Below are 19370 nucleotides of genomic sequence, written 5' to 3' on the forward strand. Positions count from 1 at the left end.
ATAGAAAATATTCCCTTTTCTGTAATCACTAAACTTTCCTTACTTTCCTGTTTCAACCATAATATGAGATTCAGTGTTAACTTCTCAAATCCCACTGCCATGCTGGTGGTTTATACAGACTCATGTTACGCAGCATTGTTCAAATGAACACACAACTTCATTTTACAGTAAACACTAGTGGAGATCCTTAAGTTTTCACCAACTATGTCTGGCTGAATCAAGGGGAAACTTGTATAACATGCTGCATAAGTAATTGAGAAGACATCCTTTTGATGAGTCTTTGTTTTGACTCAGTGAAATATCATGTAGCTTCACTGAAGATCTGGGGCAAACTCTCACACTATGATACAGCCAGACACTGTGGAACAAGATGATTTTTCCAATCTTAAATCTGCTTAAGGGGAATTACTGAAAGGGGAAAACCGAATGTTAGATCACTGTTAGATAAGACACTTGAATCCTAAAATGCCCCCTTTTGTTTTATGTCCATATCAATAATTCCTCTTCTTCTTCCATCTTGTACCATTGCTTGACTCCCTAGTTTGGACGACCTGGTGGTGGGAGCTCCAATGTTCATGCGTAGAGGGGCCAATGGGCGTCTGGAGGAGCTGGGTAAGGTGTACGTGTACCTCCAGAGAGGCCCTCTGCTGCTGGAGCCAAGCCCGTCTCACCTCCTCGGTCAGCAGGCCTTCAGCCGGTTCGGCACCTCGCTGGCTCCACTGGGTGATCTCAACCAGGATGGATTCAATGGTAGGTGTGCTACATACAGCAGAGTTTTGCTGACCCATGAAGGTTTAAATTAGGAGTGCAACTAACAATGACTTTTATTAGTAATGAATTTGTTAATCGTACAGCTGCAACAATTAATGGATCAATCAATTAGTTCAGTGACAGAAAAAATAATCAGCAACTATTTTGTCAACTATTTGTACTTTGTCATACAAGACAGTAAACAGAGTGTCTTTGGGTTTTATACTCTTGGTTGGACAGTAAAAGATATTTGAAGTCATCACTTTGAACCATGGGAAATTACAATGAGAATTTTCACTATTTTCTGACATTTTATAGACAAAATGGTTGACAGAGTGATCAAGAAGATAACCAACAGATGAATCAATCAGGAAAATTATTCTTATTTGCAGCACTAATTGGTTGTTTATTCTATAACAAACTTATTTACGGCCACCTTTGTGAGGAAATTAAGAGAGAAAAATAACAGATTCAGATTGTTTCTTTCGTCTGACCGACAGTGTAAAAGAGAAATATGTTCCATTTATAATGGTATAAAGCAGGGGAAAGCAAATCCTCACATTTAAGAAGCTGGAACTCACAAAAGTTTGCTTTTTGTAAATTTGATAAATGAAGTAATCAGCAATCAAAATGGTTTTCAATTTTCAGTCAATCTACTGATCAATTTAATGTTTCAGCACTGCTTTAAACTAGCTCAGATACAATTCCAAATGTGAAAGACATTTTGGCAGCACCAACTGGTATTCAATCAGGATTCAGCCAAAGTCTAAAGAAGTAAATCAAAATAAACAAAGGAAATCCCCACAAAACAATAACTCAGGAACCATCAATAACTTCTTAACTGGCCCACAAAACTGCTTTGATTTGTCCATGTTCAGTTGTGTATACTATGCTATAAGCTGCTCTGCATGTCAGCTTCAGCTACATACACTGAATGTAGAAGTACATGCAGTACATATAAGGGCTGAGTTTACAGAGTGTGAGGAGACATGAGATTCCTCACATGGTGTGTTTGTGCTGTTTATAATCAGACATGGCCATTGGAAGTCCCTATGGAGGAGACGACCAGCATGGATTGGTTCTCATTTATAACGGCCATGCTGGAGGACTGATGGACACGCCCACTCAGACTCTCTCTGGCCAATGGGCTTCCAGCTCTTTTCCGGCCAGTTTTGGCTTTGCTGTGCGAGGCAACAGAGATCTGGATCAAAATGGCTACCCAGGTACTGCAGAAAGTAGTCCACCACCAGGCGTTTATGAACACTTTATCCTCTCCTTCAGTATTCTTCACTTAACTCACTTTGCCTTCTTGCAGATCTGATTGTTGGTGCTTTTGGGGTTGATAAAGCAGTGCTGTACAGGTATGTTAAAAAACACAAGAATACAGTAACAAATATAAAGACAGTTCTTTTCATTCTTATCATTTCATGGTCTGTGTCTTCAATCAGGGCTCGGCCAATAGTGAGTGCCAGTGCAACTCTTACAGTGCAGCCTACCATGTTCAACCAGGAGGAGAAAACCTGTGAGGTTTTCACAGGGAATGAAACCATTGCTGTGTCTTGGTATGGACGTCAACTATTTTCCTTAAAACATTTCAACTCCACAAATGTCTTAAAGGGCAGATTGCACAAGGTTTAATCCAAAGCAAACAAACAGTTTTTTTGTCATTGCTACTTAATGAATTAACAAAAGAGCTTAAGAGTAGTTAAAGAGCTCTGTGACAAGAACAGAACATGGAAAGTCTTGCAAATGTTATGTAACACACATCTTAGTTCAATTTCAGCTTTCCAAACTTTACCTCACGAGAATGTCAAATGACTTCATGTTTGCCAGTTTCCTGTCCAAGCTGCTGTGAACTACACACTCAGTATTCTTAGATCCAGTGAAAAAAAAGGGGAAAATTCACCCCACTTTCAATGTCAATGAAGCTCTTTCCACAAGGTCACTTTAACCATGGTATTAAATGTGGAACATTTTTAGGCTGCTGTTAGGAGCATTTGCCAAACTGGCAGGCGTTTTAGTATCTGCCCTGTAGGTTGATAAAAGTAAGACTTGTTTTCATGTTTATTGGTGTTTTTGCTGCCATGGAAACAAAAAGAAGATGAAGGGAGCAGAGGAGAGGGAGTGGGAGAAAGGTGGAGTAGTTGTATGGAAAGATGAGTGCAGTTATTAACATTGAAAAGGTTGGAAAAGGGTTGTAACTTTCTGGAAATGAATGAGATATTGTTTGGCATCAACAATACTCCCCTTAGACAGTACAAGGTTATCCTCCCTTCCTGTAAACATTTATATGACCACAAGCATATCGACATCTATTTGTTTATTGTTTTTTTTAGGCATTCTGTTCTTTAAAGTTGTAATGCTTAAGATTTCAGCCCTGATTTCAGTTTAATTTAATACCATAGCAAACACTCCTTGAGCAGCTGCTTTGGCAGAAATACATCAGAAGATGTATTTCCTGTGGCTCTTTCACATTAAAAGTCACCCCATGTTTCAACAGTTAAATGCTGTTGTAACCTAAAGCAGCCACAGTTAATACAGATGTTATATTTACATTAGCAATAACAGCTTTGATATGATGTATGAGGCCAATTCATGCTTGCTGCATCCCTGTGGCTGCAAGGGTAAGTGTGGGTACTGCAGACAAATTCCGTTATGTCTGAGCAGGTCCTCACATGGACTGTTTGCACTGTGAGCACCAACAGCCCATGGACTAGAAAAGTAAACGGTACACTTATTTCGTGTACTGTATATATATACTGTATTCCCCATTCATGATTCCTATTGTTGCTAAGCGGTCACACACATCATTGTCTTTTAATTCAGCCAAATTTGACAAAGAGGCTCTTCTTGCAGTGGGTTACCCATCTTGTTTTATGTGCACGTGTGGAATGCAGCCACAGCTGTCCACATTTGTTTTCATTTAGTATATATGTGTAAGTATGGAGAAAGCTTTTGAGAGTGTACAGTGAACAGTGAGGCTCATATCAATGAGTTAACATTACAAAGAGAAATGCAGGATTACATGCCACATAATGTGAATCCCTTGTGCTTAGGTAGGCAGTTTGAATCTAGCATGGGAATGGAGGACCATCACTACCACTACAGCCACTACTGATAAAAACTGCTATTTAGAGAGATATTTACTGAATGAATGATTGACTGAATGGGCCAACCATAAATAGTATCAAACATGGGAGTTAAGTTTGTGAAAATCTTCAAGATTATATCTTTAAATAAAAAGGACTAACAAAAGTACCCAAAAGCAGTGGAAGCACAGCTCGATAAGCTCAGTCTTCATTGTTTTTCCTCATATTTTTGTCTATGTTCAACCTCCAGTGTCAGCATCGGTTTCTGCCTGCTGGCTAATGGGAAGCACCTCCCCGCTCATCTAGGTGAGGCATGCGCGCGCGCACACACACACACACACACACACACACACACACACACACACACACACACACACACACAGATGGTCTCTATTACCTTGCTTTCTTTGTGTAGCCACAAGTATGCTGGACCTCACTGTGGTCAATTTGGCAGTTAAGATCAAGATAAAAGAACAATCATTTAAATACAGGGTAACTTGGTGGGCTCCAGCAGTTTAGAGAAGTGTGTGTGTGTTTATTACAATTGCGTGGGTGCGTATTGTCTGTTCTCTCTGCATAGTTTATGTCATGTGAGTCACAGCAATACCCCTCTGTGACTCACAAAAATAGAGCAAAATGGCACATTAAGGCACTTTACCATAATAATGTTTACCACTGTATGCGTGTGTATTTGCATGCAGTCAGGCATGCATGTAATATGTCTGTGCAAATACGTTTGTGCCCATGCATACATCAACATACATTTTTGTGTTTAATACAGGCATGTACTGAATGTACAGACTATGCATATTCACTGTTTTCTTGCCTTGTGTGTGTGAGTAGGCTTTGTGGTGGAGGTTCAGTTGGACAGTGTGAAGCAGAACCAGAAGGAGTCCATCAGGAGGACTCTGTTCCTGGACAGCCAGCAGCCCAGTTTGCTGAAGACCTTCAGCCTCTCCAACGGAGAACGTTCGTGCCATGACACTAAGCTGTATCTACGGGTCAGTCACACTGCTTGTTTTTCCACCTTAGTGTCAGCAGGTTGGATGTACATTTTTGAAATGCTGCAAATAGTAAATAACTATTTACGCATACATCTTTGAGGTAAATTGACAAGAATAAACATTAAATACTCCAGTAGCTCTGTGAGGCTGTACTCAGGCATGGTGGTGCTTTGACCTAAATGCTAATGCTAGCATGCTAACATGCTGATGGTTCTCAGGTATGTTCACTATCTTAGGTGTGTGGTAGCAATACTGTTGATAACTGGGCTCCTGGTACCCTGTGGAGTTTTTGAACACTTGCAGTACCATGGAGTAACGTTTGGGTCCCCATTTATTTTTTTGTATCTTGTGCGTGGTCATAAGCACACACATGCACATTGACAGCCTTTTTACATAATGCACCAAGAAACATAGAAACCCATCAGAAAAAACAGGGACAAGAAAACTGCACATAGTATCTATGAGGACTGTTTGAAGGCTTGTGTCTGCATGGACTCCATCATACAGCTCCTTCCAGATGACCATCTGTGTCAGTGTAGTAACATTGCGCATGAGCAGTCGTATGATAAATAGACAGATTTTTCCTTTAATGTCAATCATTTTATGTCGTCTCATGATGATGAAAACAAGGGGGCGATGCACTGAATATTTCTTAAGCCAGTCATCTCAAGTCTATGCCTTTATATTTAACAAATTTTCCGGTTCTTAATCCGGGCCCTCAGGAGCCAGTGCCCTGCTGGTTTGCATTTGAGCCATCTAATCAGAGACTATTTTGCACCTGTGACACCAGGTGAGTGTAATTAGCTTGTTGGTAGGACAGAGGTTAACGTCATATCCTAATAGGCAGGGTTTGAAGTTGCTGTTTGAAGTGCTATTTGAGGTGAATGAGGTGAAACTACCACAGTACCAATCTTCTCATCACTCAGTGGTGACCTGATCAAAGTGAAGGCCTGCCAAAAACACTTAAGTCAAATGTGTAGATGTTCCCTGTAAGGACATAATGATCAGAGCACTTTGCTCTTTGACAGGATAAGATATGGTTTGAGCAGAAACTGCCAACCATGCACTCACCTGTCAGTCAACACATACGTGTTTGTATGCGATTTCTTCCTTTTGCTCTTTCTTTAAAGGGGCCACATCATTGTGGCTGGTCGAACAGAATTCATGTCATGTCTCAGAGAAACTTAAAGCAGACTAAATCATTTAGGCTGCATGTAGGTTGCTGTAACATCTGCTTTTGATTTTGTGACTTTCTTCCTCTACATTTACTTGGAACAGGGTTTCACAGTAATCTGCACTTAAAGGCTTGAACTGTCTACCCTGATGACAAATTTTTAATCATCTTTTGCTGAAGTGTCAGTTTGTTTCAGCAAAAACTAGCAAAACAGCACATAAATACACCAGACAAAGGGTTCTCAGTCTGTGGAGACAGCAGACAACATGTGGATTTGTGCCATTCACATTAGTTCCTCACATAGTTGTATCTCTCTCTCTCTCTCTCTCTCTCTCTCTCTCTCTCTCTCTCTGTTGCAGGCTGAAGATGAGTTTCGGGATAAACTCTCTCCCATTTACATCAGCCTCAACTTCAGTCTAGATCCTCATGCCCCAGTGGACCAGCATGGCCTCAGACCAGTCCTGAATTATCAGACAGTTCAGCATATAGAGCAGAAGGTGTGTATATTAACTCATGCTACAAAATCACTCATAAAACCACAGTCAAATAAAGGGTCTCACAGTATGTTACATCATGCACTGTAGATTGGTGGGTTCCAAACTTTTTTTAAACCATGGCACCCTTTCATAAAGACTGTTTTTCATTATTTTTTACTGTTTTGTTAAATTTTGCACATGGTGGCCACCATTTATTTAGCCTGTAGTGTAATTATCAGAAGTGTATTATTGTGCGATTTGTGTACTCAGCTTGCTTCAGTATTGGCAATATGGACCATGATGTGAACTTACTCACAGACACCTTATTAGCACGTATACAGTGACAAATATTTCCATCACGTGAGCTAACTGGTCTTATTTTACCTGCTGTGAACCTGAAAAACAGCACGTTGTATTACTATGAGAATTGGCAAGCGTGAGACATTATGTCACTAACCTTAACTGTGGTATAACTGCTTATTTAAAAGGATTTTCCCTGAAAATCCAACCCGGAAATCCATGACGCACTGCTCTATTTCAGTTCTTCTTGGAAGTTCCACTTCCAAAGCTATGAAGTATATATGTGTAGTGTAGTAAACTGTATCTATATATAACATTACCACACTGAACATCGAGCCCACACCACTTAAATGGCCACAAGCCTTACATTTTATGAATTAAACAGATACCAGTGAAAGGAGCAGAACAGATGGTGTGATGAACATTTTCACAAAACTTGATCAAATTATCTAAAATCATGTACAAATAGCTGTTACAGAGTGGTTTTCTGAACTATACGAGTTTAACTTCACCCTGCATACCACAGCACCTCACCCACACCTTACATTTTGCATGCAGGGGATTTATTTGACTGGCAAAGACGGATGTTACAGGCCACCATTTTGAAACTGAAATCAAATGTAAGGCCCCTCTATATGGTTAGAGAGTGAGGGTCAGTCCTGATAGAGCAAGAGCTGGTTGCTGCACTCTGGTCTCCATTGGTAGTGTCTTTAGTTTCCTATACGGAGAGATGGAAGGTTTATGGAGGACTGGCGAGTCATGGCTCTGCAAAAACACAGAGGGATGGCTGACAGCTCTGTTTGGGTGGGGCGGCACTCAGCTCTCACACATCTGGTTGTGGTTTGTTTATGTATGTTGCCAGTGGTCTCGTCCGCCAGGGCAGAGCCACAGCCTGAAAACGTGCACATGTTTCTGTGAGTGATATAAGGTGAAGGGAGTGGGTGATGTGGATGTGTGAGTGTGTACATCATGTACTTGTAACTGGATGTTTTTAACAGAATATACCAACTTTTCTGGCATAAAAGCCTTGAAGGCAACACTGTGAGTTTCATCTGTTGTTGTTCTAGCTTCCCCTTATGTGAAAGGAATCAATTAGCGCTTCATCCATTGATCAGTTGACTAGAAGGATGAGAACCTCACTGAGACACTGAGAAATACCAGCCATGTTTCCACTGGACTCTCCAGTGGACTAACCCTGCTGTTGACACTGTGCTGAGTGACACAGGGCTCCATGCTGACAGTTTAGCATACACTACGTTGAGTGACAGTATAGTTGTGGATATCCTTACTGCTGTGTCTCTCCAGTCGTATGCATTTGAGTGACTAATCCACCGCAGTGCAATGCTACATCACTGCTGGGTGTGGTCACGGTGCAACAGGCCACAGTTCTGACCACACCTTTGGCTAAAATTATACTGTGTAAAGATTTTCTTCATGTCAAACCCTATTATACACACAATTTTTCACTAATAATCATATAATATAATGAATAATTAGACCAGATTTGGAGAAATACCAGGATCTCAAGTCCTTGCACTCCACTCATGCAGAGGGTTGACAAGAAATCATACGTTCATGTACATGATGAAAAAGACAGTTGATGCTTGTACACGTCATGTGATACAGAACACAGTAATTCACTGCCAGTTTTGTTTAAACAATATAAAGTGCTGAATCCTCTCAGCCCACAGTTGCTCTTCTTTTGTTCCATTTCTGAGGACCAAGTGCCCCTAGTGGTTGATGCATGCAGTACTACCAATTTGGCGCCTAGCAACAAATGTAATGACTTTGGACAGACCTTAAGTTTCCCGGTGAAAAGGCGCCCATGTGGCTGCGTCCAGTGAGTGCGAGGCATGGTTGTATACTGGACCCAAAGATGGCATCCTTTCACTTGAATGAAAATTGCTCACCAGTCACATTGGCGAAAAACTTTCTGTAGCTTCCAGATTTACTTCGATGTTATGGCCCACTATATGTGCTTGTTAGTGTTTCTCGCACGTAGCACAAAAACTTTCAGAGTGAAAACCTTCATGGATTAAAAACTGGATTTAAGGGGAAAATGCTGGGCTGCAGGAGACTCGTTCATTGCAGTAACACAAGTAGCCACTTGGACAGAATAGCAGCAAGACTGAGTGGTGGCGCTGTAATCATCAGTCACACCGAAACATGAATGAGCTTTGAATCTGCCAAGTGACCAGTCACTCATTAATCCCCATTGTATTTTTCAGGGAAAACAAACAAACAAACAAACCTAAAACAGCGATATATATCACTAATAATGAAACTAGTTAAGTTTGACTACATTTTTCAAACTTTCTTCTTTTTAATCTTTCATATAAAATGCCTAAAATACAAGATGTAACAGTATAAACTACAAGGGATTATTTAATGTGTTTGCATTGCAGGAGAAGGTAGTGAGGTAGTCCTAATCAGTGCTCAGTAGACATGATTTCACACAGTGAAGTACAGAAACTTTATTAATTTCATGTTGCTACAGCAGATACCGTTTAACAAAATCATTTCCAAATGGATATCATTAATGATAAGTATTACAATAATTCTTAATCGAGACCATTACGCTTATTGCGCCCCACAGTCACTGAGCATAGTCTTAGCATGTGCCATAGTGCTCTACCAGGTATGATTTCTGTGTTGTCATCACTCCACCTCTTGAAGTTGACCAACACAGCAACAGTGTGCTCTGCTCCTTTAAGAGCTGGAGGGAAACATAGGTCACATGGATCAAACATATGGAAAGATGCAGAGATGAAAGTGAAAAAGAGATGAAAGTGGTTGGAAGAGAGGGAAGATAAGTTGGGACTCATCACTTGATCTCAGTAAGTCTATTACTGAGTGTGTGTGCTCCTGTCTGTTTGGTGTTAAATGACAGATAGCCTCTTGAGTCTGGAGTGAATGTAAAACCAGGGACTTGAATGAGGAATCTCCACTGAGACACTGTTAACTATTGCCAGGCTGAGTCTTTGCTCTCTGTAGCCCTCCGAAGCATTCTTTTGGAATCTAATATTTCCCATATGTTGGAGAGAAGAGAGTATGGCAACAATGACATTATGGAGCTCAATGGAAGAAATGGTGGAGACAGAAAAGGAGAAAAGAGAATAAGGCAAAAAGCTCCAGAGACCCACTGGAAAAGACAATACCGTCAAATCAAATCACATTTATCTTTTACTGTGGTTTTTACCAATTCATCTGTCACGTAAGACTAATGAGGAGATTAAGCTCTATTCTCTTTTAAATGTGAGGTTTTCGCTCCTTTTGATCGAGCTTTTCCACAAAAATGTCATACTTATTTCATTGGAATTCGTCATCCTTTCATTCCCCTAAACCTTCACCATGTTTTCTCTGTTCTTTCTCTTCTTCTTTTCCCACATGTAAAACACATATTCCTTTCATCCTGCAAACATGAAAGGATGCTGCTTTCATACAGCTTCTTGGTATCTGGTTGTTGCAAATACTGTTACAATTTTGTGCATATATGGAGGATATGTACAGTCTATATCCTCTCTTATCCTCTCATTAAATCATGAGTCCAGTGTGCCGGCTTCTGTAAACATCCACTTCCTCGAGAGCTCTCCTCTCTCCATACCTTTGGGCTCTGTTCCCTGGATACCTCTCTCCCTTTCACCCATCATAACCATCCCTTACTCCTCCCCCTTCCTCCATTTATCTCTACCCTTCTGTCTTTCTCAGGCCCAGATTCAACTTGATTGCGGAGAGGACAACATCTGTGTCCCTGACCTCAAACTGGCTGTTTATGGGTGAGAGCAAAGCACCTTTCTATTGCTTTACCTGATTCAACAAACAAAACTTAAACCCTCCAGTCATGCAAAGCTAATCTGTCACAGTTTGTGCATCTGTGACGTGTAACACACAATAGAGATTTAACCTATACCAAGGATTCTTACGTTTGCCATGCCAAACAAGTGGGTCTGGTGGGTCTTTCCTCTGCTGAATTTGAAGTGATGCATTTTATGTTTCTGGTTAGTGTGGAATGAAAGCAAGAAGAATTGCAGTGTTAGCATAAGCAGTCCTGGATGAACAGACAAAGTAAACAAAACCACTTACAGGAACCACACACACACACACACACACACACACACACACACACACACACACACATACAAAATTCCACAGCACAGGCTCACTGCTCAAAGCAGTTGTAGTTTAGTTTTCTGGCCACTTGAGGGAAGCAGAACAAGCGGTGAACATAATATTAGCATAAAGTTGATGTGGCTGTCAGCACAGTTGCCCAAACCTTCAGCACAGAGCAGCATCAGCATTCATTATGAGTCGTGTCTCTTGCCATCTGATGAATATAAGTTCAATATTCATTCTCTTTCTGCTCTGTTTTGGTCTCCACCAGCCCCTGAGGGACAGAGCTTAAGCTGCTAAATGCTCCACCATGGTCCCCTACAGTATCAGCTGCTAAACTCGTCCATATGTTGTTTGGTGTGTACAGTAGGCTGAAAACAGCTGCCTGCTGCAACTTAAAACAGGGTCGATGAGAGCAATGAGACTGAACCAACACAGTAAAGGTGCCGGCAGTAAAACAATGAGCTGAAACATGGGGACAGAGAAGGGTATGATATGCCCCAGCCAGTGTCCCTGACCAGTATCAAACCGTGGACTCTGCAGTCATGTGGTACAAGCATGGAGTGTCAGACTTCCAGGTCACCCCAGTTATTCATGATTTTAAAGGTCTCATGAGAAAATGATATTTCACGACGTACACAATGAAAAAAATAACACCATAGTTCCTCACATTGCGGCGTCTGCTCCTCAGAGTCCTTTATTTTCAATGTTGGTTTAGTTTTTCATCACACATATCTTGGCCAGTTAACAGACTGCATGTAAATCTTCAAAGGTTGTTTTGTAGTCCATTGATGGTACTCTGTGAAGCTTTTGACCACTGGAAATGCTGTGGAGCATTGTTTTTTTCAGTGGATCCCAGTTAATGTATCACATGCACACGCATTAGGAAGTACATGCATGCACATTAGCGCATGAGAATCGCAATAAACATTTCTGTGGAGGGTTTCATGTGTTCCACTGATCACTATGGCTTGCACGATAAATTACTGCAGGCAAAAAAAATCAGCTTTCCAAGTCTTTTATGATAGTGATAGATAATTTTTAGGCCTCAAGGACACACATTATGTCTTCCAGAGAGTACATTTAAACCTGGGGTTAGTTTCTCCAGTGAGCCAACTAGTGATAATCAGTGGCACATAAATATTGTTGCTATGGTTAGCAGAAGAGTTTACTTCATCTGCAGGGAGGGACCATGAGTTCAGTCAAAGATAATCAAAGAGAGGAAGCTTGGGAATAATATTCAAAGGAATAAACATGATTCTGGGAAACAGATCAAAACAAATGATAAGACTCTGTTAACAGCTCTTAACACTGTCCACTGTAGGCATAGTGGAGTACAGATATGATGGAAAGATTCCTGACTCTTGGCACACTCACTTAATTCCTCGTTAATTAATCGTGTATCCTTGTCTGTGAATGGACATCAGCCAAAGATGTGGCAACGTCTCAGTCCATTCACAAAGCGAACACATGCTCACACTCGCTCCTCCCAGGCAGCTCTGTTATGAGGAGTGTTTTGCATTACATGGCCATGTGATTTCTCTTAGCTGCAGAAATACAATCAGTGCAAAAAAGTCTCCCACGAAAATCTCACAGATCTGCATTTGTAGTTGCATCGGGACCGAACTCGAATGATTCAGCACTTTCACTGAACAGAGTTTCCCTTCACCAACATACCATGAGACACAGCACTTTTCTCTTACTAGCCAAGAATTTGCTAAGAGTGGGATGTTTAACATTCACAACCAAAGGTCTGTCACTGGTGTTTGAGTTGTATCCTCTGGCTTCAATTATGATTTTTATGAGCTTCATGATCCACAGTTACATTTTCCCAACACATGAAACTCAGTGTAGTTAACATCTCAACAGCACGCTGCAGACTTCTGCCTCAGCATCTGCTCGGTGTTGGTGTTAGGGTATCAGTGTTGCTTCCTCTGCTTTCCCTAAACTTGCCTGGGCCTAATTGAATTCATCTGGTGGCTTTCTTACCTAGCGAGGGGTCACTGCGTCCAGACCCTCTGAAGGCGGGGGGGAGGGGAGGAGGAAGTGGGGAATGAAAGAAGAACCCTGATTCTGACTCTCAACCAGACTCTTTCTGCTCAATAGAAACATGAATTTACTGCCACAAAGTGTAGCCGTTGGGGGAGGGCTGGAGTCAGAGGGTGTCGAGAGGATTTATCACTACGCCACTGAAAGCGTGTTTGCACACAGGGGTGTCACTGTGAACATGTGGAATAAGGTGGGGGTCGGTTTCCTGAGACAAATCACAGTGATCAGATTTGGGTCATTTCCCAGGTCAGTCACAGACAGATATGCAGGAGAAAATGGCCTTTGGGGACTTTCCAAAACAGAGATGTATTGTCTGGAAAGACTTCACGTTCCTGCTTTTCATTATGTTTTACTTGCTTCTTGGGTATGTTGGTCAAGTTTCAAATGAACGCAGCAGCAGAGGTAGCACAAAGTAAAGCGTGCCAGCGAATGGAGTCTGAAAGTGGAAGCTGCTGTTTTCAGTCAGTAGATAAAAAGGCTTTTCAAGACCGACAAAAAATAATGGCTGGGTAATAGATACTCATGGGAAATACAACTTTTAAAAAAAGAGCATACAGCCATGCCAGTGGCTCTGTGAGGCTGCACTGAGGCACGGCTTTGAGCTAAATTCTAACATCAGCATGCTAATATGCTTACTATGGGAACATACTGATGTTTACTAGGTATATTTATGACATTCACCTTCTTAGTTTAGCGTATTAGCAGACAAACTTTCTGACCTTGGAGACTCCTAGTGGACAACAAAGCGAACAGCATAAACATTCAAGCACACACTCAATCAAATATGGAAAAGGGACTCTGAGAAACATCGACCAAACCCCCACCTCTGCACCTCCAGGATTCGCTCTTCTTCAGAAACCAAACCCAGCTGTCAGAATTATTTGTAGGATGTTACAGTCACATGGAAAATGTATATATAAGGGCTTTAAGATGGGATTACAGCAAAAATAATGCAAGCTAATTTATGACACCTGGTTGTTGCTGTGACGAAGGAGGTTACTATCTTTTGCCATTAAAAATGTTTCTGAAGTTCTTTGCTCAAAGAAGGAATGTGAAGTAAGTTAAAGAGCACAAAATGGCCATTATGTACATTAGAGGTGTTGATAATGCTCCTCAAGCATTAACTTTTTAATTCTGCTTTTAAAACTCACTTTCCCACTTGCTGTGTTTGGTGCAAACCATCCACGCTCGAGTTTCAAGACACATCTGTACGCCTTCCTCACATTTTTCAGTAGCTTTAAAGCTGCACTCATCAATCATCTTATATCAGCCATGGATCAGTAAGATGATTATCACCCCACTCTGCAGTTTCCTTGTAGCATTTTGTCATCTTCCAGCTCATTGTTTTGTTTTTATGGTCCTCGATTTCACTCTTTGGGTTCAGTCTCATTGGTCTCAGCCTGTAGAGAACGGATCAGTTCTGACTGACTGTAAAATATTCAGAAGTGTCCTGATGGTGTTGTGGTTCTCCTCTCAGCGACCGAACAGAGGTTTACCTGGGCGATGAAAACTCCTTGAGCCTGACCTTCAACGCCAGGAACGAGGGAGAGGGAGGGGCGTACGAGGCTGAGCTCTATGTGGTGCTCCCCCCAGAGGCCGACTACAGCGGGATAGCACGCAGCAATGTGGTGAGCAGACAGCTGTCACTGTTACTTTACCTGAAACTACAGATAAATATTATTTTTTCTTTATTGCTGGATTATTGTTATTCTCCAATTGAAGTAAATGTCAAAGCAAATGTCTGGCTTTCATAACAATCTACAGCATGTTTGCTTATTTTTTCATTTTTGTTTGATTTTTCAACAAAGCAGCACTTGAATGCAGCATGAATGCACAGCAACTGATGTGGAAAACCCACAGTGTGTATATTCCCACCAACATCAGAGCAGAATAGAAACACAGCATCAAGGAAATAAAAAAAAAACAAAAAACGAAGTGATGGCAGAAAACACATCATAAATCTCGTCATAAAATCTGTCTGTGTAAAACATATTGGGATGCCTTATTAGAAGAAAGATCTGGTAATTGTATCATCAGAGTGAAGAGTTGAAGTATTTGATGTTCTTGTGTCCTGCAGAGCTTGACTCAGCTGACGTGCAGCTATGAGGCGGAAAACCAGACCCGCTATCTGGTGTGTGATCTGGGAAACCCCATGAAGTCCGGTGCCAGTGTAAGAGCCAACAACACCCACATGTTATCTTTGGACTTTCTTGTCTCAGTACAATTTAGTCAAGTCAAGCTGTTCCTGCGTGGTGTAATTCATACACAAAGTCAAAACGTTTCTACAGGCTCTGTTTGTGACTGTTTACTATGTGTTGTGAGAAAATGTTTCTGTTTGGAACTTGACAAGCAAAAGCTGCTTGTCAGCTTTTCGTTACCACCAATGGAATCAGTTGCACTTATGAAATATGTTACTGAGCCTTGGAAGCTTTAGAGGGAATGGAGAAAAGTGCATGGTTAAAAGAAAATGAAATACAAAACATCTCTTTCATTTTTATGTGATTCATTGCATGAATTCAGTACATTTTCTGTGGGTTATTTCCAGTTATGGGCAGGCCTTCGCTTCACTGTGCCCAGACTGAAGGACACTCACAATACTGTAGAGTTTGAGCTCCAAATACGAAGGTAGGTCTATTTTCAGAGAGTTCTGTACTCTGTGGTTCATGTGCGGTGTCTGCAAGTCCTTAAATGTCAGAAAATGCATTGAATTTAGAAAATGTTAGCAACCTTGACAAGACGTTTTACACTGTTCCATCAAGTGATGAGTGAATGTTGTTTCCGTCTTTCCACTCTAGTAAAAATGCAAATAACTCAGAGAGTGAGGTGGTGCTGTATGAGCTGGAGGTGGCTGCGATGGCTGATGTCATTCTGCAGGGGTGAGGCTTCATTGCCAAGTCTTCCACTGCATCATTACATTCTCAACATATCATCATTCTTAACATAGTGGTTCCTGCCAAGATAACGGTCAAACTCTGTGTCTTTCTGATGCAGTGTGTCTCGCCCAGACAAAGTCATCTTTCCCCCTCCTAACTGGAGTGTTCGGCAGAGCCTGAGGGAAGAGCAGGACGTAGGCCCTGAGCTTCAGCAGGTCTATGAGGTACGCCAAGATTTCTTACAAACCCTCCTCACCCCTCTCCTGTAGCTGCTTGTTTTCAGTTATGTGTTAAATTAAAGGGTGGTTAGACAAAAATTGTGGTCTAATGGTTATTTAGGGACTGTATGAAAAAAATTATATTGATAAATTCTGTAAAATATATAATTGGCCCAATAATTGAAAGTTATGTAATCATTTTTATTAACGTAACAATTACACTAAACATATTTTACACAATTCTTTTGAGATATCGGGGTGGAAGGCAAACACAAATCCATTATACTGTAAGAAAACTAATTCATCTTTATATAACCTGCATCAGATGTGCATTGCAGCTGATTTATTTCACCTCCTCGGGCCCTTTGTGTTCAGCATCTAAGTTCAAACTGTCTCTCTGTCTAGTTGGTGAATAACGGTCCCAGTGTGGTCAGCCAGTCCACGATAGAGGTGAAATGTCCTCTCAGGGCTCACGGCCATGAGCTGCTCTACCCTGTGGAGGTGATCACCGAGGGACCGCTCAGCTGCTCCTCCAAACACACCTTCAATGCACTGAAACTAAAGGTGAAGACACACACAACAAACAGCGTGGTTGACATGGAGAGGCCATTAGCCTGTGTCTATTCCTGGCCTCATTTGATTGTGTTTGTTAATGACAGCTCCAGCCTCCAGCAGCAGCGGGTCCCACGTCACTGAAATCCAACACTGAGCATCACATCCAGAGGAGGGACCTGTACAGAGACCTTCTGGCTGAACAAGGAAACCTGGTGAGACAACACGGAAAGAATAGGAACTCCAGTTGTAATAAGAAAGAGAATATATTTTCCACCAAGCAGTTGTAACACTGGTCCCATTTACAGATGCACACACATATACATGATATATTTCTATTGCTCCACTGCACTCTCTTAACATTGTGACATAGTCGTAGGGGCAGTGGAAAAAAAGATGGAGCAGAACTGATAGAGATATCTGTTTATTCTAAGCATTCTTCTTTCTTATCAAAACCTGACTCAACATCACTTTAGACATTTATCAGACTTCACACAACTCCACCTACACAAAAGGCTTTATGCAACATTTTCACAGATTCAGTGTTATTCCTCAACACAGAGAAACAGACATTGATGTGTAAAATTGGTGGAATTCCCCTTTAATTCCATAAACCTAACCACCCCCTGAACCACAGTCGTACATGCCTAAACTTTAGTGTATCTGAAAGTAATATCCATTGTTGTGCACGTTCACACTTCACTAGAGTCCAGCTCAAAGTGCACTTCACGCAGACTAAAATATATTACTGCACATTCATTTCTTTCTTTCTTTCTTTCTTTCTTTCTTTCTTTCTTTCTTTCTTTCTTTCTTTCTTTTTTTTCCCCATGAGCTGCAACAGCTGCAGATCTCCAACAGTGTAGTCTAGTACAAGTCTGTATACTTGTTATTGGTGGTAACTTTTTAGAGATATTGTGTTCTCACAGGACAGAGACGTTACAAATATATGATGATTTTACTTGCAGTGGAGTATTGTCACAGTTTGATATGAGTATTTAAGCAAAGGGTCTGAATGATTCCTCCACCACTGTTACTTATTGGAAAACAAAGGTAACCGGTTCTTTACAAAATGCTGAGTTTGACTTGGGTGGAGAAACTTTGTGGCTGTTGGCCAGGGATGCTGGAAGTCAGCCATAGTTGTGGTTGCTGATAGAAGGTCAGTCTGTGTAATGACATCAGACTAAATGCTGTATGATATTCATGTTTTTTGAGAACGATTTCCACCATAGCAAACAGCAAACTTGAACATACTGTATATCAAAGCAGCCAAAGCAGCTACACGGTCAGCAGCACAGAACTACATGGGAAGTGCGAGGAGATGAAGAAGATGTGTTTGTTAATTGTGATCATCACAAATATTTCCCAATACTGCTTCAACTCAATTCGTTGTTTCAAATTGGCTGTCGATATGACTGATGTTTGTTTTTCAGACATGGTGAGCACAATGTGCATAAGAGTGCGAGTACTGATTTGTTCATCAAACTCCTTCACAGAGTCATAGCTGTGTCTGAATTGCCAGTTGCCAGCCATGCTGGCATGCTAGAAACAATGTGTGAGTGAGCAGAATTACGTTAATTAGTTGCAAACTACACTTTAAGTTCATCAATCACCAAAACCATGAACAGATTCAGTGAAATTGCTCATGTTTCTTGCACGTTCACTGCGAATATCAATTTCATATTTGTGTCCAGAAATCGTTGGATTTAGCCAAGCTTAGCGCAAAGACAGAGCGAGGTGAAACTATTAACCCTAGCTCTGTCGAAGTAAAAACCATGCTTTCTGCCAGCTCAAAAAGTCTATTTTTGATGGGTTTACCTTTTCTTTTTTAGCTGCATGAGAACATTTGTTCCTCATCAGGTTTGTACTGTTACCTTCATGTGTCCCATAAAGACCCCAGGAGGTGTTTGTTTTTCTCCTTCTCTTTCCTGCTTGACTCAGCATGTGGAGGGAATCATGGTGACGCAAGTCTGTAGAGCTGTTCACTCCACAGCACACCACAACAGAGGCTCTTACATAAAGTCAGTGGCTCTTGTGTTGGGTGTTCTTATGGGAGTGTATTTTCATTAGTATGTGGCTCTTTACTGAAGTGTACTGTGCCTGTCAGTGGGCTTTGGACACTCATGTAGTGCACTCAAACCAAATATACTCCAATCAGATTGTAGGAGGAGGTAGCTCTGGCCTCTGAACACGAAAAAGATCTAAATTATGATGAGATTATTTCTTTCAACAGAGGAAATAGATTTACAGTAATGAGCTCTGGACAACATCTCCTGCTGCTTGCTGTAATTGTTGGTGAGATGAAGTTAATTAGGTTTGTGATTTACAGGGTTGCTTATGTGTGGCTTGCGTCACTTTCTGTAATGTTTGCCAGCTAATCTCTAATGGCATTCATATGAGCTATCTCCAAATTGAAGAATCTAACCACATGTTGAAGATGTTTCCAAACCCCCATGCTCCACTGTTTGAAAGCTGATGGGTAGAAAATACTTTGAGTTAGTACCAACTTAAAGGGACTGACTCTTGACAGACTCCCAGGTTTTAGGCCAGAGCCTATTATGTAAAATAAACATTCAAAACGTGTTATCTGGGTTTATCTCTTTGAAACAGTTTCAGTGTTAATGGAGTGGTATCCTAGCCTGGGATACCACTAACAGAAAGTCCTATGAAGAGATCCTGCCCAAACTGGCTAGTGAGTTCTGAAGAATATAGTGCAAAACACCGTATGAAATAATGCTTACTGCTGTAACAAAGACAGCCACAGCTCACAAAAATGTA

The 19370-nt window shown here is 41.2% G+C and overlaps 1 protein-coding gene across 1 annotated transcript in view; it reads left to right on the forward strand.

Annotated features, from left to right (window-relative positions):
* LOC143330738 (integrin alpha-5-like) overlaps positions 1-19370 on the forward strand; it is a 40175-nt gene that overhangs the window by 17933 nt on the left and 2872 nt on the right. Inside the window, exons 12-26 of the mRNA XM_076747493.1 lie at positions 542-750; positions 1782-1973; positions 2066-2111; positions 2199-2312; positions 4090-4145; positions 4683-4840; positions 6377-6514; positions 10502-10569; positions 14430-14580; positions 15030-15122; positions 15498-15577; positions 15748-15828; positions 15944-16049; positions 16449-16607; positions 16703-16810. Of these exons, the coding sequence (XP_076603608.1) occupies positions 542-750; positions 1782-1973; positions 2066-2111; positions 2199-2312; positions 4090-4145; positions 4683-4840; positions 6377-6514; positions 10502-10569; positions 14430-14580; positions 15030-15122; positions 15498-15577; positions 15748-15828; positions 15944-16049; positions 16449-16607; positions 16703-16810 (1759 nt within the window). The remainder of the gene's footprint in view (positions 1-541; positions 751-1781; positions 1974-2065; positions 2112-2198; positions 2313-4089; positions 4146-4682; positions 4841-6376; positions 6515-10501; positions 10570-14429; positions 14581-15029; positions 15123-15497; positions 15578-15747; positions 15829-15943; positions 16050-16448; positions 16608-16702; positions 16811-19370) is intronic.

This window comes from Chaetodon auriga, chromosome 2 (genome assembly GCF_051107435.1).
Source record: "Chaetodon auriga isolate fChaAug3 chromosome 2, fChaAug3.hap1, whole genome shotgun sequence".
Classification (NCBI taxonomy): Eukaryota; Metazoa; Chordata; class Actinopteri; order Chaetodontiformes; family Chaetodontidae; genus Chaetodon; species Chaetodon auriga.